The sequence below is a fragment of the Lemur catta genome, chromosome 9 (genome assembly GCF_020740605.2).
Source record: "Lemur catta isolate mLemCat1 chromosome 9, mLemCat1.pri, whole genome shotgun sequence".
Lineage (NCBI taxonomy): Eukaryota > Metazoa > Chordata > Mammalia > Primates > Lemuridae > Lemur > Lemur catta.
Window position 1 is genome coordinate 65,440,627 of NC_059136.1, and position 26,167 is coordinate 65,466,793.

General features: G+C 38.0%; 1 protein-coding gene across 9 annotated transcripts in view; it reads right to left on the reverse strand.

Annotated features, from left to right (window-relative positions):
- The window catches only part of LOC123645194 (deubiquitinase OTUD6B), a 119,902-nt gene that overhangs the window by 3,051 nt on the left and 90,684 nt on the right, over nt 1-26,167 (reverse strand). For 5 of the 9 annotated variants that reach the window (XM_045561816.1, XM_045561817.1, XM_045561823.1 and 2 more), the window contains 2 exons: nt 17,019-17,120; nt 11,968-12,147 (listed from right to left, as the gene is read on the reverse strand). The exons of 1 other annotated variant lie outside the window; for it this stretch is intronic. In XM_045561816.1, coding sequence (XP_045417772.1) covers nt 11,968-12,147; nt 17,019-17,120 — 282 coding nt within the window. Of the gene's footprint in view, nt 1-11,967; nt 12,148-17,018; nt 17,121-17,894; nt 18,026-26,167 lie in introns of those variants that run through there. 3 more of the 9 variants (XM_045561822.1, XM_045561820.1, XM_045561818.1) reach the window with 2 other exon arrangements.

The following is a 26,167-nucleotide window of genomic DNA, read 5'->3' on the forward strand; positions in this document are numbered from 1 at the left end:
AAACAAAGCTAAGACAACAGAAAGCAGAAACAATAAAAGGACAGATTCCTAATCATAAATTTGGGAATCTTATCTAGCCATGACTAAATATTCAGACAGACCCATCCCTGGACTTTCTTTATCACTTGAGTTAGTGTATCACTTGGGTTTCTTTAACTTGCAACCAAGAGTCCTAATAAATGATAAGTAACTTAAAATCTGCACAACATTAGGCAAAGTGCCAAGGATGCAAAGATATATAGCAAACAATCCCTGCTTCTAAAAATCTTTTTAGCATCTAGTTGGAAAGACAATAAACACACACACACACAAAATAACTAGAAACATATGGCTCAACTCACTGATGGGTTCTGTATGAGGGAAAGAAGGGAGATACCACTATAAGCTGCATATTAAGCAAGATTTCACAATATAAGGAAAAGGTGAGCTGCGTTTTGAAGGGTGACAAGGATATGACTGTCTGGAGAGGAGGCAAAAGGACATTTCAGGAAGGGTGAACTATGAGAGCATAAATTCAAGAATGTGCACATTGTATTGGGGAAACAATATAGTATAAACAATAAATAGACCATAAAATAATAAATCATGGGATATCAACAATAAACATTAGCCCAGAAGTAAAAAGAATTGCGTATTTTTCCAATGACAGACACATAACCATGTATGATATTTTAAATCTACTCTATATGACATAATATTGATTATCTAACTGGATTATAATGGTTAAGTGTTGAAATTGTGTTTGGAGAACCAATGACAAAAATTAAAAGTTAAATGTGGTCTTTTCCCTTTCCATATAGTAGACAACCCTCTCACCCAAGCATCTCTTCCTGCCTACTTCTGTAACATAACTCAGCTAGAACTAAAGAACTATTGAAAATAACCCATGCTACATACATTTCACTCAGTTCCTGTTTAAGAAACTAGGACAAATAACAGAGCCAAGGAACCAAGAGGAGGAGGTTAGAGAAAGAAACAAACATAAACCAAGGAAGCAAGCAGGACATCCTATTTGCTTTGTCCAATTTCTCCATGAGGTGAAAAGTTTATAATAGAAACTATTAAAGGCATTTTCTATTTCCACTGTGGTTTTAGCCATTTCCCTTGTGCCATTAAGAAATTGCAAGCAGGAATGCAAAGTGTCTGTGTCCCTCTTTCCCCTTCTTGAGGGGGATAGTGTACAGTTAATTAGAATAAAATGAATGTTTTGTTTAGCTTTTTAGGAGCTTATTTTACTAAAGCCCCATTATCAGTCTGATAGTGAATATGAAACTTTGCTGGTGATTCTTCTCTAATTTAATAATTTCTATTTCCCATGAAATATTTCTCAGGGACATGAATTGTTTTCTGGAAATTTAAAAAGATTTGACATAATCCCTTTTCCATCTAGAATCGTGTCTTCAGTAACGTTTGCATGACAAAAGAAATTCACTAAAACCTTATCACTTGATGTCCATTTAAATTTCTATTTCTATTGACTTTACAAAGACTAGATCTGCCAATAGTGGCTTTGAAGATGGAGGAAGAGGACTATAAGCTGAAGAATGCAGGTGTCGTCTTAAAGCTGTAAAGAGCAAGAAAATGGGTTCCTCCCTCAGGGCCTCCAGACAGAAATTTAACCTGTGACACTTTGATTTTAGCCGAGTAAGACTCATGTTGTATTTCTGTCCTAGTGGACTGCAAAATAATAAATTTTGTTGTTTTAAGCCACCAAGTTTATGACAATTTGTTACAGCATCAGTAGAAAACTGATAATACTGGTACCGTGTTCCAAATTAGCAGAACTTGAAAAGCATAACCATGGCAGTGCTTCACGGCTTTATGGAATCAAGGCACTTTCAAGCTAGAAGAGACTTTGGTCTAATTCCTTCATTGTCCAGATGAAGAAACTCATCCAGATATAGTGAGAAGGTAGGTGACTTACCTTAGGCCTCATAGTTCAAGGCAGAGACAGGGGTAGAATCCAAGTTCACTAAATTCTAGATTAGTGTTAGTCCTAGTATGCCTCCCAGCCTCTTTCACTAATGAGGGCTTTTGATTGTAGTTTAATAGCCATTACAGAATGGTCTGGAAGAACGAACAGTTGTTGGAAAGTGCATATTTTCAAATAATATGCAGAAGAATTATATTTCTGTACTGTTCCAATTTGTGTCCAATTTATAGTTAAACATCTTCATTTGAATTATGCAGGCAAACCTTGAAACTCAACATATCTAAGATGAAACTTGGGGTCTTGCCTCCCAAGTAAGCTCCCCTCTGGACTCTTCTTTCTCCTTCACACCCCTCAGAAGTTTCTCGTGTTCAGTCAACAGGTTCCATTGTCCTTCCTTCCTCACCGTGTTTCCCTTGCATTTCCACTGCTACACCTTACACCTGCCGCAGGCAACCGCTCTAATTGGTTTCTTTTCTTCAGCTTCTCTTCTCCTCAAACTTCAACTAATTCAGCACACTACTGCCAAATGACTCTTTCTAAAACACATCTTTTCTTGTATTATTGACTCACCTCCACACATTCAGTAGGACTCCATTTTCAAACAGGGTCAAGTTCAAACTCTTTAGTTGATCCCTTGACAGGTTCATGCAATTTGACTCCAATTTTTAAATAATGTCTCCTCCTCCCTTTCCCATCTCCAAACCAACTTGATTCACTTCCCTATTAGCATGATTCCTTCTCCTCCAACCATTTTCTTCTAAAATGCCCTCTCTGTTTCCTTCTCCATGTATTTGAATTCCACCTATTTCAAGGCCCTACACAAGTCCTAGCATCTTTCTGGGCCAGGCAACCTACAGTGATCTCACCTTCCGCTTGAAGCTGAAAGCAACTGGTCTGTACCACTCATTTAACATTTAGCTTTTATCCACTAATGTCTGCTACATCTTCAGAATTTAAACTCAGATTTTAAACCATTTGGGACAGACTAGGTCCCCTACTTGTTAGCGCTCAGAGCTTCCTGCTTAAAGCAGGCCATTAAATACCTATAGGGTGACTAAAAATAATGTTTAAAATCCAAGATGAATGTTCAGGATGACAACTCCTCCAGGCCAGCAGTGATAAGTGCCAGCAATGGGCACTGCTCTGAAGTTAATTGCTCCATTTAGGAAGGGTAGCCATACATTAAGATTTGCCAATAATAGTCCTGGCTTCCTGCTGTTTGTCCAGCTATTATTAATAATAATGTCCACTTTTATTCTCAAAAGCATCTTAGCTTAGATGATACATTATATGGTCTTTCCACCCTGAAGGCATTTTGGACTGAACAGAAATCAGAGAGGAAATTCTGCTCATGTTCCAGCCAGCCATCCAGCTCAAGGGCATTCTCTCCCCTGCAGAGCGGCCCTGCTCTCTAACACCACCCCTGCATAATCGAGGTCCTTTGAACTTCACGTGGAAGGTTCAAGGTTTTGGTGATGCACTGCTTTGAGTAAATAAACTAAAGCTGAATGCAATTTAAGATTCCTTAGAAGAAAAAAAATCATAAATACTGCATACAACTGTGACTCTAGCTGGCAGTTTAAGAACAAAAGGGAGAGTTCTCTAAAAGGATAAGAGGACTTTGAGTAGTAAAAGTAATCAAGACACAGTGTGTGAGTTAATTTATACTATAATTGTTTTTGCTGTTTTCTGAATAAAATAATAAGGAATATACATACCATTTCAATTTTTCTAAACAATAAATACTTATTACTTTCATAACTGTTTAGAATTAGAAATGTGATGCCTTCTGATCCTCTTAATGCCTGATATACGTTAAATTGAGTAAGCACGGCATAAATGTTTTAAAACCTACATTCATTTTCACAGTTGGCTGGTTGAAATGATCAGTTTCATAAATGAATGTCAGTGGTATCTTAACAGTAATAACTTTTTACTGCGAAGTGAGATTTTACTCTATAAGTAATGAGTAAAATTATTAAATGTAATCTTATGTTTCATTACTGGCAGCTTGTCATAAAAAAGGAATTAAAGTTACAAATTTTCATTTATTTTCATAAAGTAGATGAACGTTTTCACTCATTTATAGGGAGACCTACTCGGTCTAATCTCTTTTGAGGGTAGTTTTAATTACATTACATCATTCAATACAGGGTTAAGAGTTCATGTTCCAAACCGTTCCCTCCCTAAACTATTCAACTTTAAAGGAATCTGGGGAAATGTTAAGTTCAACTAACGAAACTATAAGAAATGAAAACTATCAAATGCATATCTTGGGCACAGGATCACTCAAGTGTTTGGAAAGGATTTTATGAGACTATTTAAGTTACCTCTAAGTCATTGTTCAAATACGGCCTAAGTTAGTAGTAACTAAAAGGGATTATTTTTGTTGCTGTTTCAAAGATTTATATCATTAGTAGCTAATATTGAAATATCAATTACATAGAAATTATTGATAATTCCATAATTGCTAAGGACTAACTGAACTCAGATGGCAGGGCTATAACATTTGGAAAAAGGCAAAAGCATCTGGATGAATTATGGTAAAGGTTAATGTTTGAATTGAGTAAAACTTTTCATCAACTACTTCCCAATCCTCTTCTCACTATTTCATAAGGCAGCCATGACATGATCTCACATTTACCTGCATAGAAGCAAATACAATTTGATATTTGGTTGTTTCTGTATTTTATGTCAAGAATAAAGACCCTTTTATCATACAATGTCTCCCTCCTTTGAGTGCAAACCCTGTTAGAAGCAAAACATTCTGTAAAGCACAATGAGGACAACCAGACATTTATCAGATGGGTTCTCCCTTCTTGATAAAGTATTTACTATAAAGGTCAGTAGTCTCTAAGTTTAGTTCCTGAAGATATAATTAAGAAATTTAAAAAATTTTAATAGAAAGGGAAGCTTCTACAAAAACTAGTTTTTGTATAATTTCTGTCTACCTAAGTGGAAAAGCAGTATAAAACTCTAAAGATATACAAAAGCAACTGCTTACCAATGTGGTTAATCTGATCATTATCCCCAAATATTTTGGGCATGTTTTCACTCTGCCTCCACTCGACACAAAGAATTAAACAACCACATTCAAAAAAATTCTTCAGTTGCCAAGAATCTAGCAATGTATAATCAAATCTCAATTTTCTTGATCAATTTTTAACAATTTTAAGTATCCTTAAATTTGTTTAGCATTATTAATAAATCTGTACTGTATGCTTACTCTAATTCCATTGTCACATACTTTTTCACTATTATATACTTACTAAATGTTACTAATTTAAGTTTTAACTTTTTAAATGATCTGAATAAGGTTAGAATCAATGCCTACTTCAAAGCAAAACAATTTTCCTTTCTAAAATTTTCTTCTCATAATTTTCTGACATTCCTATGCCTTTTGCCTATCAATTTATCTAGGAATATAATTCTACATTTTGAGTTATTTTCCCTTAGTGCTTTGTAGACATTACACCATTTTTTCTGGCATCTATTACTGGCTATGAGAAACCTGCTTTCAATCCATTGTCACTTCTTTATAGGTGATCAATCTGTTCTTAAACATTTCATTCATCTTTAGTTTAACTTTGGTGGTATACAGTTTTACCAAAATGTGTCTGTGTATGGATTTGTTCTTGTTTATTCCAGTTGGCATTCAATGTGCTTTTTTATCTGACATCATGTGTTTCTTCAATATTTGAACATTTTCTGTCATTTGTTAGGATCTACACCCTGGTATCTGGCTTATTTTTTTAACCATTATGTTTTGAACCCATGCTATATTCTTATGCCACTCTGTTGCTGTTTTTATAATGTGCTCAGACATATTTCATTGAGAAAAATATATTTTCACTTCCCTCTGAATGTTTAAAATGAAATTACGTGGACACCAGATCTCTTTATTCTATTCTTTCTTCCATCTTTATTGTTTCTTCAATGGTGACTGATGTTTACCTGTGTGTGTGTGTGTGTGTGTGTGTGTGTGTGTGTGTGTGTATTTAAAATCTTGTAAGAAAATCCTCCCATCTATCTGAGCTAAACATTAGTGGTTTCTATGTTGTACTCTGTAAGTCAACAGAAGAAAAGCCTCATCTCTCTTTCACGTGGCAGTGTTTCAAATATATGAAAGCAGCTGTTGGGAGTAATTGTATCACCATCAATGAATGATTTATTTGCACTTTCTTTTATGGTTCAAAACAAAAGTGTACATGCTATAGTGAAGCAAAAAGAGACCTGAAGGTAGTGTCAGGAGGTATCAGGTAAGCTAAAGTCTGAATTCTATTATTTGGTAGATTTGAAACTTGTGAATAAGCTACTTAACTTTGCTTACCTGTGAATGAAGACAATGAAAACCAAATCACAAAGTTAATATGAGTATCAGGAATTCATGTTACTCAAACATCACCTCCTTAGGAAAGTTTCCTTTAAGACTCTTAGGTAGTTGTTTGCTCTGTCTGTGACTCCGTAGCATGGGTATATAACACCTTATGGTAATGTTTATAACATTGTATTTTAATAAATAGTCTTCAATCTCCTCAAAGGCAGGGACTGTATCTTATTGATCTTTGGATTCAGAGAACCTAGCAAAGTACTTTGCATATAGTAATCATCCAATAAAGGTATTGAAAGGTATTGTGACTTAAAATTACCACATAAGCCTTGAATTAATTAGAATAAGTTTTCCAGTAGAATGAGGGCCCAAATAGAAGGTAAAGTTCAGTAGAAGAAAAAAATATGAAAAATTCACTTTGTAAGTGGAATAGCACCACCATTATTTACCAGTTGTTTAAAATCATTATTTATTAGCCGTTTAAAATTTTCATTTCCCCTCTTTTTGACTTAGTCAATCCTTTAAGGTGATAAAGTGCAAGAGTCTCATGATACAGTAACCAAATTCTAGTCCTATTAATTCCTAAAAGTAGTAGTACATATTGGAAACATTAAACTCTTCCTGAATTGGCATACAACACAGCCTAATTTTAAGTTTCATTTTCTACTAGCTCCTTCCACAGCCTACAGTCATGCACATATTTACTTATCCTCAAAATCTTTCCTCAAGCCTTCCTCACCCTCAAGAAATATCCTCTAGTTCCCCTACCTTTTCCCTCTACATTTCTTGGAGATCAGTCAAGATTGCTGGCTTCACTCCAGTGTTCCCGTCAGGCTTCCAATGGGTGCAGCCTACTTCCTGCCTTGCCACTTAGTGGCACAAAGGGCACTATCTTCCTCCTCCAATTTTCCAGCCCTGATTTTTCTCCTCAGCTGGGCATCTCTCAACTTGGCCTCTTTAATGAGCTCTTTCTTGAGCCCAAATTGGAGTGACAGAGCAGTGACACTTTCTCGTGCCCAGAGAATAGTGTGGAAATGGTTGGAAGAGGACCAGCAAACCAAAGGGACTTCAATGTCAGAACAGGAAGACAGAGTACACAGATGGAGAAGCAGAGCTCAATGGGAAGTAGACCACTCACCAGAAGCCACTATCAAGTTATGAGCATATTTGAGGTCTAGACAGGCTGATCATACACCTCAAGAGGATGCCCACATGAAACAGAGGGCACTGGCAGAACATATTGCTCTTATTTCCTAACACCACGACACAACTTGAGAATGCCACAAGTTGTATAATACAGGGAGAAAGGGAGGGGAAGGAAATTCTAAAGGATCAAGATTAAATGAGTGACCTGCAATCACCACATAAGCCTTGAATCAATTAGAATAAGTTTTCCAGTAGAATGAGGGCCCAAATTCAAGGTAAGTTCAGTAGAAGAAAATGTAAGAATGTCTTGTTTATTACACATTTATATTTTACAGCCCAAAAAGTTGTGCCCACTCTGCACATATTCCAGTTGTTCTTTCTCATTCTCCTTTGCTGATCCCCGCTTTTGCCCACCCTCTGATACTGTTGTCCTCAAGGATTCTGTCCTTTTGGTCTTCTCACCTACTGGGTCGGTCTCCTTGAGCGATCTTCATTCCGATGGCATCAAGCAGCACTTATATAAACAATCCTTAAGTTTACATCACCAGGTCCAACCCCTTTTTGTCTAATAAAAATGTCATCTTGCTATTTCACTTGCTTTAACAACTGTAGGTAGCTGTTGTGCACTAAATTTGTGTCACCCAAAAATCCATATGTTAAAGTCTTAACTCTCAGTATCTCTGAGTGTGACTGTATGTGGATATAGGTTCTTTCAAGTGGTTACATTACATTAAAATAAGGTCAGTTAAGGTGGGCCCTAATCCAACATGACTAATATTCTTATGAGAGGAGGATATTTGGATATGGACATGTATAGAAGGAAGACCGTGTTAAAGACTCAGGAAAAATGCAGACATGTACAAGCCCAGAAGAGAGGCTACAGAAGCAGCCAACATTTTTGTTTTTGTTTTTGGTTTGTTTTTGTTTTTGTTTTTTTGTAGAGAGAAAAGATCTTGCTCTGCTGTCCAGGCTGGAGTGCAGTGGCACTATCATAGCTCACTGCAGCCTCAAACTCCTGGGCTAAGGTAATCCTCCTGCCTCAGCCTCTCAAGTAGCCAGGACTATAGATGTGTGCCACCACACCCAACTAATTTTTTATTTTTTGTAGAAATGGGGTCTCACCATATTGCCCAGGCTGGCCTCGAACTCCTGAGCTCAAGCAATCCTCCCACCTTGGCCTCCCAAAGTGCTGGGATTACAGGCATGAGCCAACACACCTAGCCTAGCCAATCCTTCTGACACCTTAGTCTCAGACTTCTAGCCTCCAGAATTATGAAAAGATAAATTCCTGTTGTGTAAGCCACCCAGTCTGTGCTACTTTGTGGTGGCAGCCCTAGCAACTAATATAGTACTTTCTGAAATTGAGTTCAAACTTCATACACATTGTGCTCTCCCACTGCTTCTCTCTCCAACCTTGTCTCTTATCTCTCATCCCTCACCTTCAGTGAGTTCCCTGTACTCATGGTGCAACTCATTTGTTACTTATGCACAGGCAGTTGCCCCACCTGCAACGCCTGTCCACTAGTTCTTTACCTGTTCTCATGCTTCCCTAGCCTCCAAATCACACCTCCAAGCAACGTTTCTTAAGATAATTTTAACCTTTATTATATATTTTCCAAGTACCAAACACAGTCACTGTGATAGGCCCCAGGGAGAAATCAGGGAACGCTGCTGCTTCTCATATACTCTGTGCACTGCCACATCTACTTATCACAAGAATGTAATCATTCTTTCTTGTCGGAAGGCCTTGATTTAAAAAAAAAAAAAAAGCTATCCTCACTGAGCACCTACTGTGCTAAGCGCTGCCTATGTACTACCTCATATGCTTATATATCCCTCATCACAGCCCTGTGCCACAGGCACGACTGTCGTCGCCATTTGACAGATGAGGAAGCTTAGCCTGAAGAGGACATTGGGATGACGCAAGAGGCAGGTGGTAGAAGGGCCGGTCATCATCCCAATGTCCTCTTCCAGGACACATGAAAATCAACTGGGACTCTATAAAACTGCGGATGCCCAGGCCCTGCGCCTACAGATTCTAAGTCAGTAGGTAGGTCTAGGGTAGGATACCTGCATTTTTTAAAAGCTCCATTGGTAAATTTGGTGAGTGCCTAGTGATAAGACGGCTGCAAACGGACTCACAACTCAGGTCCTTTATTGGCACAAAGACTACTGGAGTCTAACAACACCCTAAATCATTAGAAACGCAGGCTTCAGAATCAATCTCTTTAGAAATAGAAAGAATATTAAAGGTCATATAGCTAGCTCCCCAACACACACACACACACACACACACACACACACACGCACACACACACACCCCTAACACTAAATCCTAGATTCCCCGTCATGCCTAACAGACTGGATAGGAGTCTATGCCTTCTTGTTGCTCGTGCTCCCTAATTTTGCAGGAATCTCACCCTCACCCATGTCCCAAATAAACCTCTCCCCAACAAACCTGCTTTTCCCTTACTCTTCCCTATTTCAGTAAAAGACATTTGCATCCATGCAGTTCTCTAGGTCAGAAAACTGGTAGTCTAAGTCTCATTACTTCTTGCTCCCAGATCTGTCTCCAATCCACCCACTTCTCTGCAAAGCCACCACCCCCACCATCTCTCACCTGGTTTAGAACAAACAGCTCCCTGCCCAATATCCTCACTTCCTTGCACTCCTCTAATTCATTCTCTACTCAGAAGTTATCTTTTTAGAATGTAAATTAGAATATGTCACTCTTTTACCTAAACCTCTTCAATTGTATCTCAGCACACACTGAATAAAAGCCAAATTTCTCATGTGGACTGCATGATACTTGGTGATCTAACACCTGCCTATCCCAATCCACCTACTCAATTTATACTCTAATCACACCAAACCATTTTTCATTTCCTCAAATCAAAAAGTGATTTCCCATCTCAAAGGCTTAACACACACTGTTCCTACTACCTGAAATGTTGTTCCCCAACTCTTTATCTGACCAACTCCTTCTTTTCCTTTAGGTGTCATTTAAAATATTCTTTCCTCAGCAAGGACTTCCCTTATCCCGAATTTACAGGAAGGCTTCCCTGTTACTCTTGCTGGTGGAACCCCTCTGTTATGAGTTGCGTTGTGTTCCCTTCAAAATTCATATGTTGAAGTCCTAACACCCAGGGCCTCTGAAAGTGACCTCATTTGGAAATAGGGCCTTTGAGAGATGGTCAAGTTACAACGAGGTCATTAGAGTGGGCCCTAATCAAAATGACTGGTGTCCTCATAAGAAGGAGAACTTTGGACACACATGCACGTAGAAGAAAGATAACGAGAAGAGCCATAAGGAGAAGACAGCCATGTATAAGCCCAGGAGAGAAGCCTGAAACGGGTCCTTCCTTAGAGCCCTCAGAAGGAACCCGCCCTGCTGACACCTTAGTTTTATACTTCCAGCCTCCAGAATTGTGAGACAATCACTTTCTCTCATTGAAGCCACCCAGTTTGTAGTATAAATACTTGGTTACAGCAGCCCTAGCAAACTAATACACCATTCTTTTAGGTCATAATATTTATCACAGTTTATAATTAGATGTGTTTATTGGTTTCATGTTTGTCTCCTTCACCAGACGATAGTCTTTAGAATGGTGGGAACCGCATCTGTTTTTATTTATTTAACACTCTCACCAGCTATTGTACTAACGCTGGCCCAAGGGAGGCCAAGGGTTCTCCAAAAGCAGAAAGGAAATTCTGGTGTTGAGAATGACTGTTGGATGGTCTAAAACAGGTGTAGGAAAACTACAGTCCCGAGGCCAAATTTGGCCCACCTCCTGTTTTCATCAGACTTGAGAGCTCAGAATGGTTTTCACATTTTTAAATGAGGAAAATGAAAATAAAATAATATTTCATGACATGTGAACATTATAGGAAATTCAAATTCACAAATAAAGTTTTGTTATAACACAGACACACTTATTTACATATCCTCTAGGGCTGCTTTCATGCTACAGAGGGGAGTCAAGTAGTTGTGACAGAGATTGCATTGTCCACAGAGCCGAAGATATTTACTAGTAATATCTGGCCATCTACAGAAAAAAGAGGTTTACTGACTCCTGTTCTAGGATGTGTTCTATGGGCTATATGAACTACCCGGGTACACAAGTCTTGACATAATGTTGCGGGTGCACATTGGTGCACATCCAATGTGCTAGAACATCCTCATGACATACACTAACCAGCACGTTCACCTTTTCTCCACCAAAAATTCCACAACAGACTATTAAACAATTCTTCTCCCAAGAAGAACATAGTTCTAGTTTTATTATTAAGGTTGATAAACAAAAGGGATTTGCTGATTAAAAATTTTCAACTTTCATGAAATTTTGCTAGAACATATGTATTGTGATAAAAGAATGAGTCTCTAAATATAAGTGGAATGAGTTATGATCATTGCAGACATATCCAAATTTGTCTATCCAAAATTAACAGTGTGCTATCATAGAAGTCAATTCTTCAGTACAAATGTAGTTAGTATTTGCTGATTTAAATAAGGACAAAGACTAGGAGTAGGTGTTATTCAAACAAAAGTACCATTTACCTTTGGTGGAGGAACAAACTGAACACATTCCAGCCATGGGGTTATAAAGGGTTTTTCACATACTGCACATACTTTTTCCTGAGAGATTTTGTTCCTGACCTCTGGGTACCATTGTAAGGCATGCATTAGGAGAAGATTCTTTTCTTCTAGCTGACGCATTATAAATCGTAATGTTATTTCCTAAATTGAAAAAGAAGAACATGGTTCCTTAGGTTATTTTTTTCTTTTTTTTTTAGCAGTCACTTTCTGACCAAGTCAGGTTATTTTCAAAATAACTATTTTACATTACATTGATTCCCATTTCACTAGATCAAATATTTGGTTTATTCCTCAGATATTGTTAAATTAAAATTCTTAGTATATCTAAAGAATGATGCTGTAAATGACTGGCATTGCACATAAGTTTGGTTTTCATCAATATAAGAACAGTAAGTTGTATATACTGTAATACTTCTATGTCTCTTACATATAAAAATCCAAGTCATAATAAATTAAAATTACATATTTTATAAAGTTAGATATAATTTGGGTCCAAATTTGGTACCTCTCATTACAGTAAGCAAAGACAATACAAACTTTGAGATTGCATTAAAAAATTGATTCTGTCATATTTACTAAGGTCTAAATCCTCTACTTAAACTGTGGTTCACAGGCTGCATCACCTGGGAGCTGATTAGAAATGCAGACTCTCAGACACACTCCAGAACCACTAGGTCAAAATCGCAATCTAACACAGTCCTCGGGTAATAGGTGTGCACATTAAAGGTTGAGAGGCAATAGTCTAAATTACTTGCTGCATTGAGCACCTGAAGAGCATCATCTTGGTAAAGAGCAATGATTTCTATGAACTAAATCTCTGAATTCAATCTGTATTAAACCTATCCACGTAGACGTGTTCAGAAAACTGACTTTGTGCAATAATAATATTATATTTCTATGGTGCTTTTTTAAAATTTCAGGATATTACAGGGGTACAAACATTTTGGTTCCATAAATTGCTTTTGTACTATTACAGTCAAAGTTATAAGTGTGCCTGTCCCCCAGATAGTATGCATTGTACCTGTTAGGTGGGAATGTACCTGTCCCCTCCAAAGAGGTTGTAAAGAAATGGAAGTTTCCTTTCACTAGGCCATCAATGACATCATCATCCCCAAATAAAAATATATTATATAATACATAAAATTAAATCTTCACTGACCAAGCAAAGAAAACAAACATTTTCCAAAGCCCACGAAATGTTCTCCATTATTTATGCCAGTAGCATGGAAGTCCTGTATAAACAGTCCTGTTTGTTACACAAACACCGCTTGAAATGTTTAATAGTGTTTGGGGCTAGTTTATTTGGGACTTTTTCTTTCTGACCAAAGTGAAACATTTCCCTGTAGTATTAAAATAGTCCACATCAGGCTCTGATAGGAATCTTTAGAAATATATACATCCATACATAATCTTTCACTCATTCACCCCAATTCACATCTTAAACAATTTTAAAAATGACAACAGAATTCTATAAATTGCTGTGTCCCTGTTTCCTATTTCCCTCTCCCTCCCAGTTAACGAACACCCGGCAAAGCTGCCACGATACAGCAAACAGCCCTGGCTCTCTGGATTCCTAAACTGCAACTTCCTACCCACTTAAGCGCATTCTCCTGGCTGGTTACATGACTGAGGTCATGCCTTCACACTAACATCACCAGGACTCCGATGTTTACTGTCACCCCCTCTCCAACTACTTAAGCAGAGCATAGCATGTGATTCAAAATGAAATACTTATTGTATGGGTGGGCTTTCAGCTACATCAGTTCAGTGACTAGGTCTCACTATAAAGCTGCAGAAAACATAGAGAAGGATTCGCTCCCCAAAACAGGAGATGGTAGAAGAATTTACTGCAGTACATGGGACCTGTGGATAGGTTCATACAGATCACTTCTTCCATTTATGATTTCTGGTCCCAGGCATGTTTGTTGCACTCATTCTATCACTTGGCAACTCTTCCATCACCCGTTAATTTATATTCTTCTCCTACTCGCTGCCAATGGGTTACTTTGGAAGAATAACATACACCATTAAAATATAAAGTTATTACTTGGAAATGTGAGGGTATATAAAATAAGATACTATTGGCATGACCAATAGTATCTTTTAGGTCACCTCTTAGAGATACATTCAGTGTGGTTTTGAGAATATACAATTTAGTGATAGTCTGATTCCAGTGTTATTTAAAAGTCAAGAAATCTTTTGTGGCTAAATTGTTCCTTTTGAATAGTATATATGTTATTTTGTTAGAATATCTGTAAGCTAACTATATATATTCAAATCCATCATAAATTGAAATGAGGTTGCATGTGTATTCTTTTACTTTGCCTTGTGTGTGATAATTTATTTTTAATTATTAAATTATACACATAAAAATTATAGTTTTATAAATATAAAAATTATAAAGTGTTAGAATGAATCCTTAGAAGGAATGATAAACTTTGGAACGATGATATAATCAATCCTTACTGTGTGTATGATAGGCACCAAAATACTGCATCAAGAGCAAATACTCTGAGCAGAGTCAAATATTAGTAGATCCATAGGTGCAAATTCTGTCTGGATGCCATATTAGCTATGTGACCCTATTTGGACAAGTCCTTAACTTCCCTGATCTTGGATATGTCATCTGTAAAATAGGGATTTTCCCCACGCTATCACATAGAGTTTGGAGAATTAAATTAGATAACAACGGTAAAATGCTTAAGACTGGTATCTACTATAATAATGCAGTCTATTGTGGTTAATAATTTATATAATCTAGTCATTAGCATTAAATTTTAGTTCATAAACTTCTGAGGTGAAGCAAAGTTTGCAAAAATCTTTACCAAGGCACAGCCTGTATCAAAGCCCTATAATTCTTTGACACCCAAAGTAGTTTAATAAGTAACATTGACCAAATGTCCAGTACAAATGACTTTAAGTAACAAATATGTAAAGTAGCATCAATCTGTCACCTTTCTAAGAAAAATTCTTAGAGATAAGTTTAAAAATACTCAAATCATTTACATACTGAATCAAAAATCGTTATTTCTACTAAACGTATTTTAAAAACTAACTCTTGTGCCCCTGGACCTTACAATTTTGAAAATTAGAAGAGAGAAATATTGCTCTCTCACCTGGAATCTAGCCACAGGGCAACGTTCTTGCCCTTGAGGGCTCTCTGTAAGACTGCTACCACATTGTGTTGATCGCTCACTTAGCCTCCTCCACGAACCAGGACCTCTTCCAACCCACAACTACCGTGTCTCTGTTTCCCTCACCTCTCTGCCTCCCTTATCTAAGCCAATATTGCAGCAGGAGATCTGGAGCCCAACTGCGTAAGTTGGCAACCTTGTCCCAACCCTTAGTAGCTCTGTGACCTTGGACAAGTTATCTGACCTATCTGGGTCTCAGTTCTTTTATCTATAAAAAGGGAACAACAACGTACCTATCTTTTCAGGATTATTAGAGGACTAAATTAGTTCATTCCTGCTAAGAACAGTGCCTTGCCCATAGTAAGTTTAAAATAAGTGTCAGCTACTATTATTAATATTATTCTGAAATGCTTGATGCAAGAAGAAAAAAATAGGTTATAAGGGATTTTTAAAAATTAAATACTACAGTCTTTAAAATTATTCACAATTAAATTTCAAATGAAAATTTTTTTTTACACAAGAGTAGAAAATAATGCTATTTGTGGAAATAGTCTCTGAAAGGGAATATGTTTGAAAAGAGCTAATCAAACTTGAAAAGATATCAGTTCTTTAGCCCAACAATAGGTTTCATAGGGGTAATATGGACATGAGCTTAAAATTCTCCATGAGAATGGTCATTGTAGCTTTGTTTATAAAGGCCAAAAATCTAGAAAGTTATTAATAATCTAAACATCTGACAGTTAAAAGTATTATGGGGAAGTAGTTAAAAATATTATGATGCCATCATGAAACAGATTACCATATATTCATCAAAAAAGATGTCATGGTCTGGGTTTGGGGATTTTTTTTTTTAACTGATTGAAAAGATATTCACAATACTTTGAGTGAAAAACCAAGTCTTTAAATAGTGTGTAGATTTTGAACTCATCTTTAATAAAAACATATGTATATTCTGGATGCATAAGAAGTTTTAAAAGAATAAATGTCAGAGAAAAGAATGGTTATATCTCTGCATACTGGATTTCTTAGTATTTTTATCAACTTCTAATGGCTTATTTTTTCTAATTTCTGTAAATGAACTTGTATTAATTTTGTAGTATGAAACTTTTTAAAAATCGGTGTATGCTAAGTTTTCATTTCCTTGTTTGCTCATTGTGTTTTCTAGTTTTCTGTAGTAAACATGTATTATTTAGGCAATACAGAAAAAAAATATTTAAAACAAACTAAACAACAAACAAGGTTGGTTGTTTCCTGCAGCCAGGAAAGTTGAATCCTCTACAATTCCTAAAAGTCTTACAACAATCCTGCACATTCAGCTACACATCCAAGTGGATCTAGGAATTTCAAATTCATGATGCAGAATCACAGTCAAATGTGGGAAGACCTGCAATCTTTGGCTTGTTTATTACCAAAAGAGCCCTCTAATGTGCTTTCCTATTCCTTCTTTTGATGCCATCAACTGGTTTTACTAAAGTAAACATGCTTTCTGGATTATGTTCCCTTATCCATTAGGGATGATGACAAACGGAAAGAGGATGGGAGAGGCAAAAACCCCACTAAGAACAAACCACATACATAGGTAGGCAATACTGAAAGCTAAATAATACTTGAAGGCTAAAGTTAAAATGAATTTCTCTCTTTTCTTTTCATCCAACAAAATATTTCCATTTCTCTGAATTAAGTCACTCTGGAAATCAGAGGGTTACATTGGATTCCGTAAGCAACTCGAGAAAAATTACGTGTAGGATCTACATTGCCAATGAGCTAGAATTACATTAATCATTTTCTGGCTTGACAAGAATGTTTTAACTGAAAACTCTTTAAAACGTAAATCGTGGCTTTAGTGTGAAGACTCATGTGAACGAAGGAAGGCTTCACCTGGAGACTCAAGACTGCGTCCTTGTACGCAGTGATAATTGGCTGGTTCACAAACAGTGGGTTGCCCTCACAGTAGAATTCTCTCAGCTGCAGATCCTGAAACTTTTAAAACAAAATAAAAACTTTATTGCACAACAAAATAACAAACTTCACCTCTGAAGCTACATCTTCAATAAAATAAGATTAAAATAACTTCATTTAGGATTCATAATTCACACTAGCTTTTTTTTTTTTTTTTGAGACAAGCTCTTGCTCTGTTGTCCAGGCTAGAGCACAATGGCATCAGCCTAGCTCACTACAACCTCAAACTCCTGGGTTCAAGTGATCCTCCTGCCTCAGCCTCCCCAGTAGCTGGGACTACAGGCACATGCCACCACACCAGGCTAATTTTTGTCATTTTTGCAGAAACAGGATCTCGCTATGTTGCTCAGGCTAGCCTTGAACTCCTGGCCTCAAGTGATCCTCCTGCCTCGACCTCCCAAAGCGCTGGGATTACAAGCATGAGCCAACATGCTCTGCCCTCACATTGGTATTTTGACTGGGGTATACTTTAACTGTTAGAAGCAAATATTTATATTTTCAAATGTTATATTTGTTAGAAAACCAAGCATAATGAAAAATAACATTCTAAGATACAGTGAACTCCAGATCACAAAGACTATCTTACGATCCATATATGTTGAGTGAGGAAGGTAAAAGAAATATAAGAACATTAGAATGTCCTCATTATAACCTGTTGTGCACAGTGAAAATAAGGACACAAGGAAAATGTAGGCTTTATAAGGATATTTAATCTTCTATGCAGAAAATCTAAATCCAACTGGAGTCTATCACTTTGGTAGAAAAGTAAGAGATTTCCATATATTAATACCATGCCTTGCCTCCCAAGAACCCATGTGGCCTCTAAAGTTAAACTAATTTAGGGAGTTTCTTTTCTGAGCCTAAATTTCAGCTGCAAAATGGAAACAATAAACCTGTCTTCAGTGATATGCCGGTAAACCAGGTCCCTGGAAAGAAAAAATAAAAAGCCGTGATTTGTGGTGTGTTTTGATTCCATCATGTAAATGCTCCTACCATAGCTGATACAGGTCACTGAACACAGAGTTGGAAAGAGATGTGCAAAATCAGCTCTCGTGAGCCAGGATGAGCTGGCTTCACACCACTGCATCTCACAATATTTATGGGAGAAGTAGGGATATTTTTGTGATTTCAGCTCAGGATTTGAAACATAGCAAGCATTCACCAAATTAAACGTAAGTGATTTAAAACATCTTTCTGGGGCATCTCATGTTATTAGTTCTCAAAAGTTACAGGAAAGCTTGTACAAAATAGACAAGATTTTCAAATAAAATATAGAGCTCGAGGCCACATTGGTATCACCTTAAGTCCTGGTCTCAGAACAGACATTCTAATTTTCCGAATTCAGTTTCCTATGTTACCCATCTCAAAGGAACAACCTAGAGAGTTGAATCTAATGGCAGCCCTAAGTCAGCGCTCGGTGTGCTGAAATGAAAAGGGGTATTTCTTGTGCTTATTGTTCTATATAACCATCATGTTTTCCTCTCTGTGCTAAAGAATATCAGTCCATAATTTATGACCCTTTTTTTAAAAAACAAAAGCTGATTCAAACTTGAACACCTTGGTATATCTAAATATCATTTCATTTTTTTTTTTGTACTTTTTTGACTTTTTAAACCAAAGAGTGTGTAACTAGGATCAATGATAAATTCTTTTTTTTTTTTATTTCAGCATATTATGGGAGTACAAAAGTTTAGGTTACATATATTGCCCTTGCCTCCCTCCCCGAGTCAGAGCTTCAAGCGTATCCATCCCCCAGACGTTGCGCATCACACTCATTATGTATGTATACACCCATCCCTTCCTCCACTCCATCTGCCCAACACCCGATTAATGTTATTTCAAATTTGACCACGGTTCAAAGGGCATGCATTTCTCTTCTGGAATCATGTTTCTCTTCCTTCAAGTCCTGTCACTATTCTTCCATCAAACATGGTAACTCACTACACATAATCTATCAGAAAAAAGTTATCTTAATGAAAAGAAAATTCAATAATAGCCTATGCTTGCAGCAGGTAAGTTTCAAAGACCTAAAGTCACACAATCTCTTGATGTCCCCTCTGAGTAAGGTGCAATGTAACGTCTTTCATACCCTCTTTCTATATACACTACTTGGTTTCCTGTCAGCCTAGCTTCTTGAGAGAATAACATTCTTTGCTGTTATAGTCACTCCAGCAGTAAAATCAGCTACATTCTCCCCTGATAAGAAAATGTTTACAGGGCTTTTCAGAGTCTTTGTACATACCTATTAAAACAACCAGTGTTATGAGTTTAATCTCAATTGGGACAATTTTGCAGGCATTTGTGTTGTCACAACAAAATGATGGGGAGAGTGCTGGTGGCACCTAGTTGGTAAAGGCCAGGGATGCTGCTGAGCCTCCTACAGTCACAGGACAGCCCCCATGGCAAGGGATTATCAGGCCCAAAATGTCAATAGCGCTGAAGTTGAGTAACCTGGTTTAAAGGCACAAGAGCATAAAATGTCACTGAACCCATTTGATCTGGAAAGGAGGTTGGCAGCTGGAGGGAGATGAAGGTTCAAATGAAGGTTTTTATTTTTTTAAGAAGGCTTGAGTATGAGAAGGTATATGCCAATATAGAGAAATTAAGGTAGAGGAGAAAGAAGGAATAACTAAAAGAGAAATGTTCAGGTAAAGAACAGAATGATCTCTGGATATTAATGTCTTTTAATTATCTTCTCCTTTGTGGCCAGAGGGAAGGAAGGGCAAGTGCACCCATGGATAACTTTAAAGGTGCAGTGTTGGATGGTTGAATGAATCAGACACGATCCCTTCAATTTTGTCTTTGAAATAGAGAGTAAGACCATATGCCAAGTGAGTTTCATGGCAAGGTGTCAATGTGGATGGAGACAGGAAGAAAGTAGCGAAGGTTTGAAATGTCCTACAATTTTCAGGAAAGGAACCCGGACAGGGACACACGAAAGTATTGTACAGAAGTGTTAAGGGACACATTGTCATCTACATATTAGTGGTGGTGGCCCCTGTCTGTGTGAGTATGTGCTTCCCTTTAGCACTCAGCATCCCAGATCCAACATTAAGAATCTGCAGAACGAGTATGTCAGAAATTACCAGAATGAGCATATTTCATGCACTACAAATTAAAGGGCATAACTTGTCCTTTATGGTTTATTGTGGATAGAGAAAAATATAACAGTACACAGCTCTAACGGACTAGGAGTAAAAGGAGAAGTAGAGGGACATGAAGTCTCAATGACCTAAATGAAAAGATGTGGATATGAAGCAAGAAGAAAGTTGAACATAGGATGAACCAATGGTCATATTGCCACACTGGATTTTAATTCTTCAAATTTAGAGCAGGGGAAGGTGATGTCAAGGTCTAGACATAATTGTCCTTGTGTTTGCTGAAATGAAGACTGGAGAAGCTCATTAAAATCAAGCATTCAAACAGAAAACTCTGAGGCTAAGATGTTTGTATCAACTACTTTCCTGAGAAATGGTTGCAAATGTTTGTCTGTCTATTGGACATCTCCAGCTGGAAGTCCCACAAACACCTGAAATGCTAACACCCCAAGCCTGAACTCATGTTTCCCCCAAATTTTGCCTTTTCCTTTTTCTCATCACCCACATCAAATCTCTCACCGTGTGCTGTCAATTCTATCTCCTTAAAACTTTCGGAACCAATCTTCTCTTTCCGTCCCTGCATCCCATCCACCTCCTCACCACCCATCACAGTCTCCTACTCCCTGCTCCGGCCGCCCCTCCCCTCAGCCTTGACCGAGGCCTCTGTCTTATGTGAACCATTGCAATAACACTCTAATTGGTCTCAGCGCAAATCTTTGCTGATGAAATGGTCTTTTGAAATGAGAATCTGGTCATAATAAAACCTTGCTTAAAACTTTTCAAGGCTCCCTTTGTCCATAGGATAAATTCAAAAGCCCTCATATGTCCTACTTGGTTCTCCTTGGCCTACTCTCCAACCACATAGCCTGGTAAGCCCCACCTTCATCCTTCTAAGCCAACCATACTGAGATACTTAGAGGTCTCACAACAAGCCTGTCTTATCTCACAGTTATCACTCATGCTGTGCCTTTCACTCACCCCACACCCGGATCATCTCTTCCAGACTAAAATACCATGCCTCTAAGCTTCTCCAGCCTTTGTCAAATGTTTGCTTGTCTCCTTATTGGGCCCTGTATATAAATGCATCATACCACCCATAAATACTCTGAGATAATCATTATTGAAAACTCTATCTTCATCTATCAGACTTTGGTCTCTTCAGGAACTATGTCTTAAGTGACTATATAAAGCAAGCTCAAACTTCAGTATCTAATACACAGCTGATGTTCAATACATAAATAAACATCTCAGAAACCCCAGGCACACTCAGCTCCCACTAGGCACCCAAGATTTACAAAGGCCTTCTTCTCCAGACTTAGTAGATTGTTATAACTGTTCCCACAAAGCCCCAGGCCTCAGGAACAATAATACAAATTCAGCAAGTCCTTCTGTCGGCCTCAGACTAGCCTAAAGTAATGGGTGAAGCTAGTTTTAGCAAGAGCATTTTTAATGCAAACGAGGGAAAAGAGGCTAAGATTTCACAATGGAATTAAAAACAGAACCAATAAGCTGGCTGTGGCAAATTATCCTGCACGCCCCAGGCTGTCTCAGAGCTCACAGAGTTACCCCTTTAGTGGGAAGTGGGATTTCTAAATAGGCTTAAGGTTGAGTTTTGAGGAGGATAAGATTTAAATTGGGGGCTACAGCATCCAAAAAAAATAGATTCAATCAACAATTCTAAAAAAACGGATATGAATGATATTTGTGATCAATGGGAAGGAAATTCAAGAAACTGTAAGATGAGCTTGATATCTCATCAGAATTATGTAATGATCAGGCAGATGATATCATTTGAATAGAAGAAAGCCAAAAAACCTATCCTGGGAACCCCCTCTCACCCAGCCTGCATGAATGGGAGGGAAAATAGGCAGAAAGTGACCTAGAGTCATAATCCTTCAGGATCTGCTGGATACTTGTCACAAAAGAAGATCCTCAGAGAAACTTGAAGGGAGGAGGCTAGGAGCCAAGCCAGGAAGGAGGAAGATAAGCCAGGCTATAAACACACTCACACACACACACACACACACACACACACTGAGACGTCCTCTTTCTGACCAGGGAAAAGCAGCTGAAGTCCGCCCTCCAATTCGAGGCCCTTCCCTGCCTTCAATACCCTGGGCCTTAAAGCCGAACGGACAGTGTTTCCAGAGTGCTCTTCAGGCCTCTCCATTTAAACAGTGTAGAAAGAGCTGATCTGGGAGCACTTGTTTGTGTCACCTCACAGTCCTCACCCCATGTGTGCTTCAAACCCCACTTCTGCCCTCGAACTACCTGAGATGCAGCAGCCTGAAGAGCCCCCTGTTTCCACTCTGCCCAGTGTGCACTCCCCCCACCCATGTGATCTCTTTACAACAGAAATCAGATCACAACGCCCCTGCCCCTCAGAGCCACGCAGGGGTTTCTCGTCTGACTCAAAAGTGGACATTCCTCACCCTGGCTTAAAGGACTCTGTTAGACTCAAAATGAATTGTGTTTTCCTCGCCCTGGTGTACAGGGCTGTTAGGATTCGTTCCCTGTACAGTCTCTGTGGCCTCATCGCTTAGTGTTTGCTCTCTCACTTTCTCCATTTCTCTCTCTCTCTCTCTCCACCCTGGTAACATTGGCTTTCTTCCCAAGCATTCTCCACTGTGGGGCCTTTGCATTTCCCTGTTCCTGGAACAGTTTGATTTCAGCTCTGTGGACACCATTATAAGTCAGAATAAAATGGAATAAGATCTTTAGCAGTTTGAGAAGGGAAGCACTTATGCTCCAAAGACTCAACAAGCAGACGTTTTCATTAACGTGCAAAAGCAACGTGAAGACTTTCTCATACGTGCATGAGATATGTACCTTAACCAAAGAAAATTACTCATGACACACAGCAGCTGAAGGAGAGTAACCAAAAGCAAGAATGTGGGGGATATATTACTTTTGCCTGTCAAAATGCAAAGAATAAAAATTGGAACACACATTGCCCCTGTGCAAACAAGATTAGGGCAATCTGAAAACAAATTGGCAATGTCATTTAAAAGACTGAAAGTTATTCTTACTCTGAGTAATTCTACTTATAGGAATTTATTCAAAAGAAATATTTAAAATAGGAACAATGTTTATGCATAAAATGTATCTCTTAAAATTACTTAAAATTTAAAAAAAAACCTCTTTCCTATATTAAAAAATGCATGGTGAATTATATTATATACCTGAATCCTCTGAATCCTCGGACTCTCTGCCTTTTCACTTCTTTTTTTTTTTTTTTTTGAGACAGAGTCTCACTCTGTTGCCCGGGCTAGAGTGCCATGGCATCAGCCTAGCTCACAGCAACCTCAAACTCCTGGGCTCAAGCAATCCTCCTGCCTCAGCCTCCCTAGTAGCTGAGACTACAGGCATGCGCCACCATACCCAGCTAATTTTTTCTGTATATATATTTTTAGTTGCCCATAAAATTTCTTTCTATTTTTAGTAGACACAGGGTCTTGCTCTTGCTCAGGCTGGTCTCAAACTTCTGAGCTCAAACGATCGCCTCAGCCTCCCAGAGTGCTAGGATTACAGGCATGAGCCACCACACCTGGCCGCCTTTTCACTTCTTAAGTCCCATAAAACCTAACCTTGGGTCTTTCTTCCCTGATATCAGGTTTCCTTGCCTCTGCACCCAAGCAAACAGGTGCTGTCTGCAGAGTTACACCTCAGGACTCACGATAAATTCATCCTCACCAGCTTCCCGTGTGCCCTCAGTGGTTTCTGGCAATTCCAGTCTAGTTAACATGCTCATCTAACTACATTTTCTTTACTGACTCACAGTTCTTCAACCAGTCATGAAACAGTTCTCCCCAGAGCCTAGCACATTCTTTTTTCATTTTATCTTCTTTTTCCCTTGGCAATTTTACCATACTCATGACTTTGATTAAATCTCTATGGCAGTGACTCTGGATCCACATCCTATAGCCAACTGTGCACTCAAAGTCTTCACATGGGTGTCTGAAGTATACACCAAACTCACTGTGTCCAAGACTGAACTCATGATCTGCCCTCCTGACCTGACCCACCAACTTGGGTCCTAATGTTGCCTAGTGAATGACAGAGGGAAACAGGAAGATAAAAACAAAAAGCTACTTCCCTGCTTATCAAAACATTTGCCTCAATTTTATATACTAATTGTACAGTCTCAAAATTTAGGAACATATTCCTTTTTTGTTAGATTGCCCCAGAATCTTTTCCCGCTATTAGGGAGAAAGTCATCTAAGTTAATTACAGAGCATAAAATATTACTCAGATAAAACAAGTTAACAGCTTATCAAGGTGTTATTTTAAGTGGCCCAGGAAGAGGAGGGGCCATATCGATTGTAGCACACAACTTTTCATCTGTTGCAAACAGAAATGAAATAGATTTCCAGTCCTGGACTCTTTCCAACCCATTTTACTCTGTCATCCATCATATTTCATCACATTTCATCCATCACAGAAATTTGGTAAACCCATGGCATAAATGTAGGAGAAGAGAAGCAGAAGACCTTTAGTGTTAGAAGATATTGTAATAAACCCTAGGAGGTTTGAAAAGAGACAGAGGCGGAAAGAGAAATCAATACATATTGTTAACCCTACAATTCCACTGCTAGCATCTACAATCCCTTGTTCCTCAAATATTTCACTTGCATTTCTCCTTGTTTCCTTACTTTCTGCTTTTGAAAAGAAAATGTTAAACATTCCAATTGGACTGGTTATCATTTGTTGAGTACCACACCCAGCAGTGTTTCAGAGCAGTGATCGTGTATACCTGTATAAAGGCCTAATACTATTGGCATCAAAAGAGTATTTTTGCTCATTATATTAAAATGAGCTTAACGAAACAAACAATACTTAAAAAATTATCTTGAAGTGTGATTTTATTAAATGTATTTAGATAAATGTAGTTGGTACCTGTACAATTGGATACAAACAAAATAGAAAATGCAATAGAATATTTGCCTGAAATCATGTCTACGAATCAAGTCAGATGGAAAATAAAAATAATTGTCAGGTCTTTCATATAATACCTTCACAAATAACTTAATAGAAAATAACCAAAATTTCCTTTAAAAACCTGTTAACATTTACCCTTTTCAGAATTAAGGCTATTCCTCATATAATACATAAACACGTACATTGTAAGTTTTGATACTATCCATTCAAAATTGCCATCTATGGTACAGACTGTACATTCTTCATGTGTTAGTCAAGCAGTCCTTGATTAAAAAGATATCATAATTAGAAATAGGGAGGCTGAAGCAGGCGGATGACTTAAGGCCAGGAGTTCTAGATCAGCCTGGGCAACATAACGAGACCATGTCTCTAACAAAACTTAAAAATTAGCCAGGCATGGTAGTCCTAGTTACTTAGGAGGCTGAAGAAGGAAGATGGTTTGAGCCCAGGAGTTCAAGGCTATAGAGAACTATGATTATGCCACTGCACTGCAGTCTGGGAGACAGAGTGAGACCCTGTCTCTACTAAAAATAATTTTTGAAAAATGAAAAAAAGAAATAAAGTAATTCAGATCTGATTTCCATGCCACCAAAAAAGGCTATAATAACCAATTTTTAATAAAATGACCACATAGTTAACTAACTATAAACATAAGTAAATCAATTAAATAGGACAATATTGTAATATTTCAAATATATTTAAACTTGTTTACTGTGGTGATTAATTTTATGTGTCAACTTCACTGAGCCATGGACTACCCAAATATTTGGCTAAACATTATTTTTTGGTGTGTCTGTGAGGGTACTTCCAGATGAAAGTAGGGAAATTAATGAATTGATGAACTGAGTGAAGCAGACTGCCCTCCCCATTGTGGGTGAGCATCATCCAATCTGTTGAGGGCCTGAATAGAACAAAAGGTGGAAGAAGGGGGCATCAGCTCTGTCCGATGAGCTGGGACCTGGGTTTCCTCTTGCACTCACACTGAGCCTTGTGCCATCAGCTCCCCTGCTTCGCAGGCCTTCCTGCTAGAAC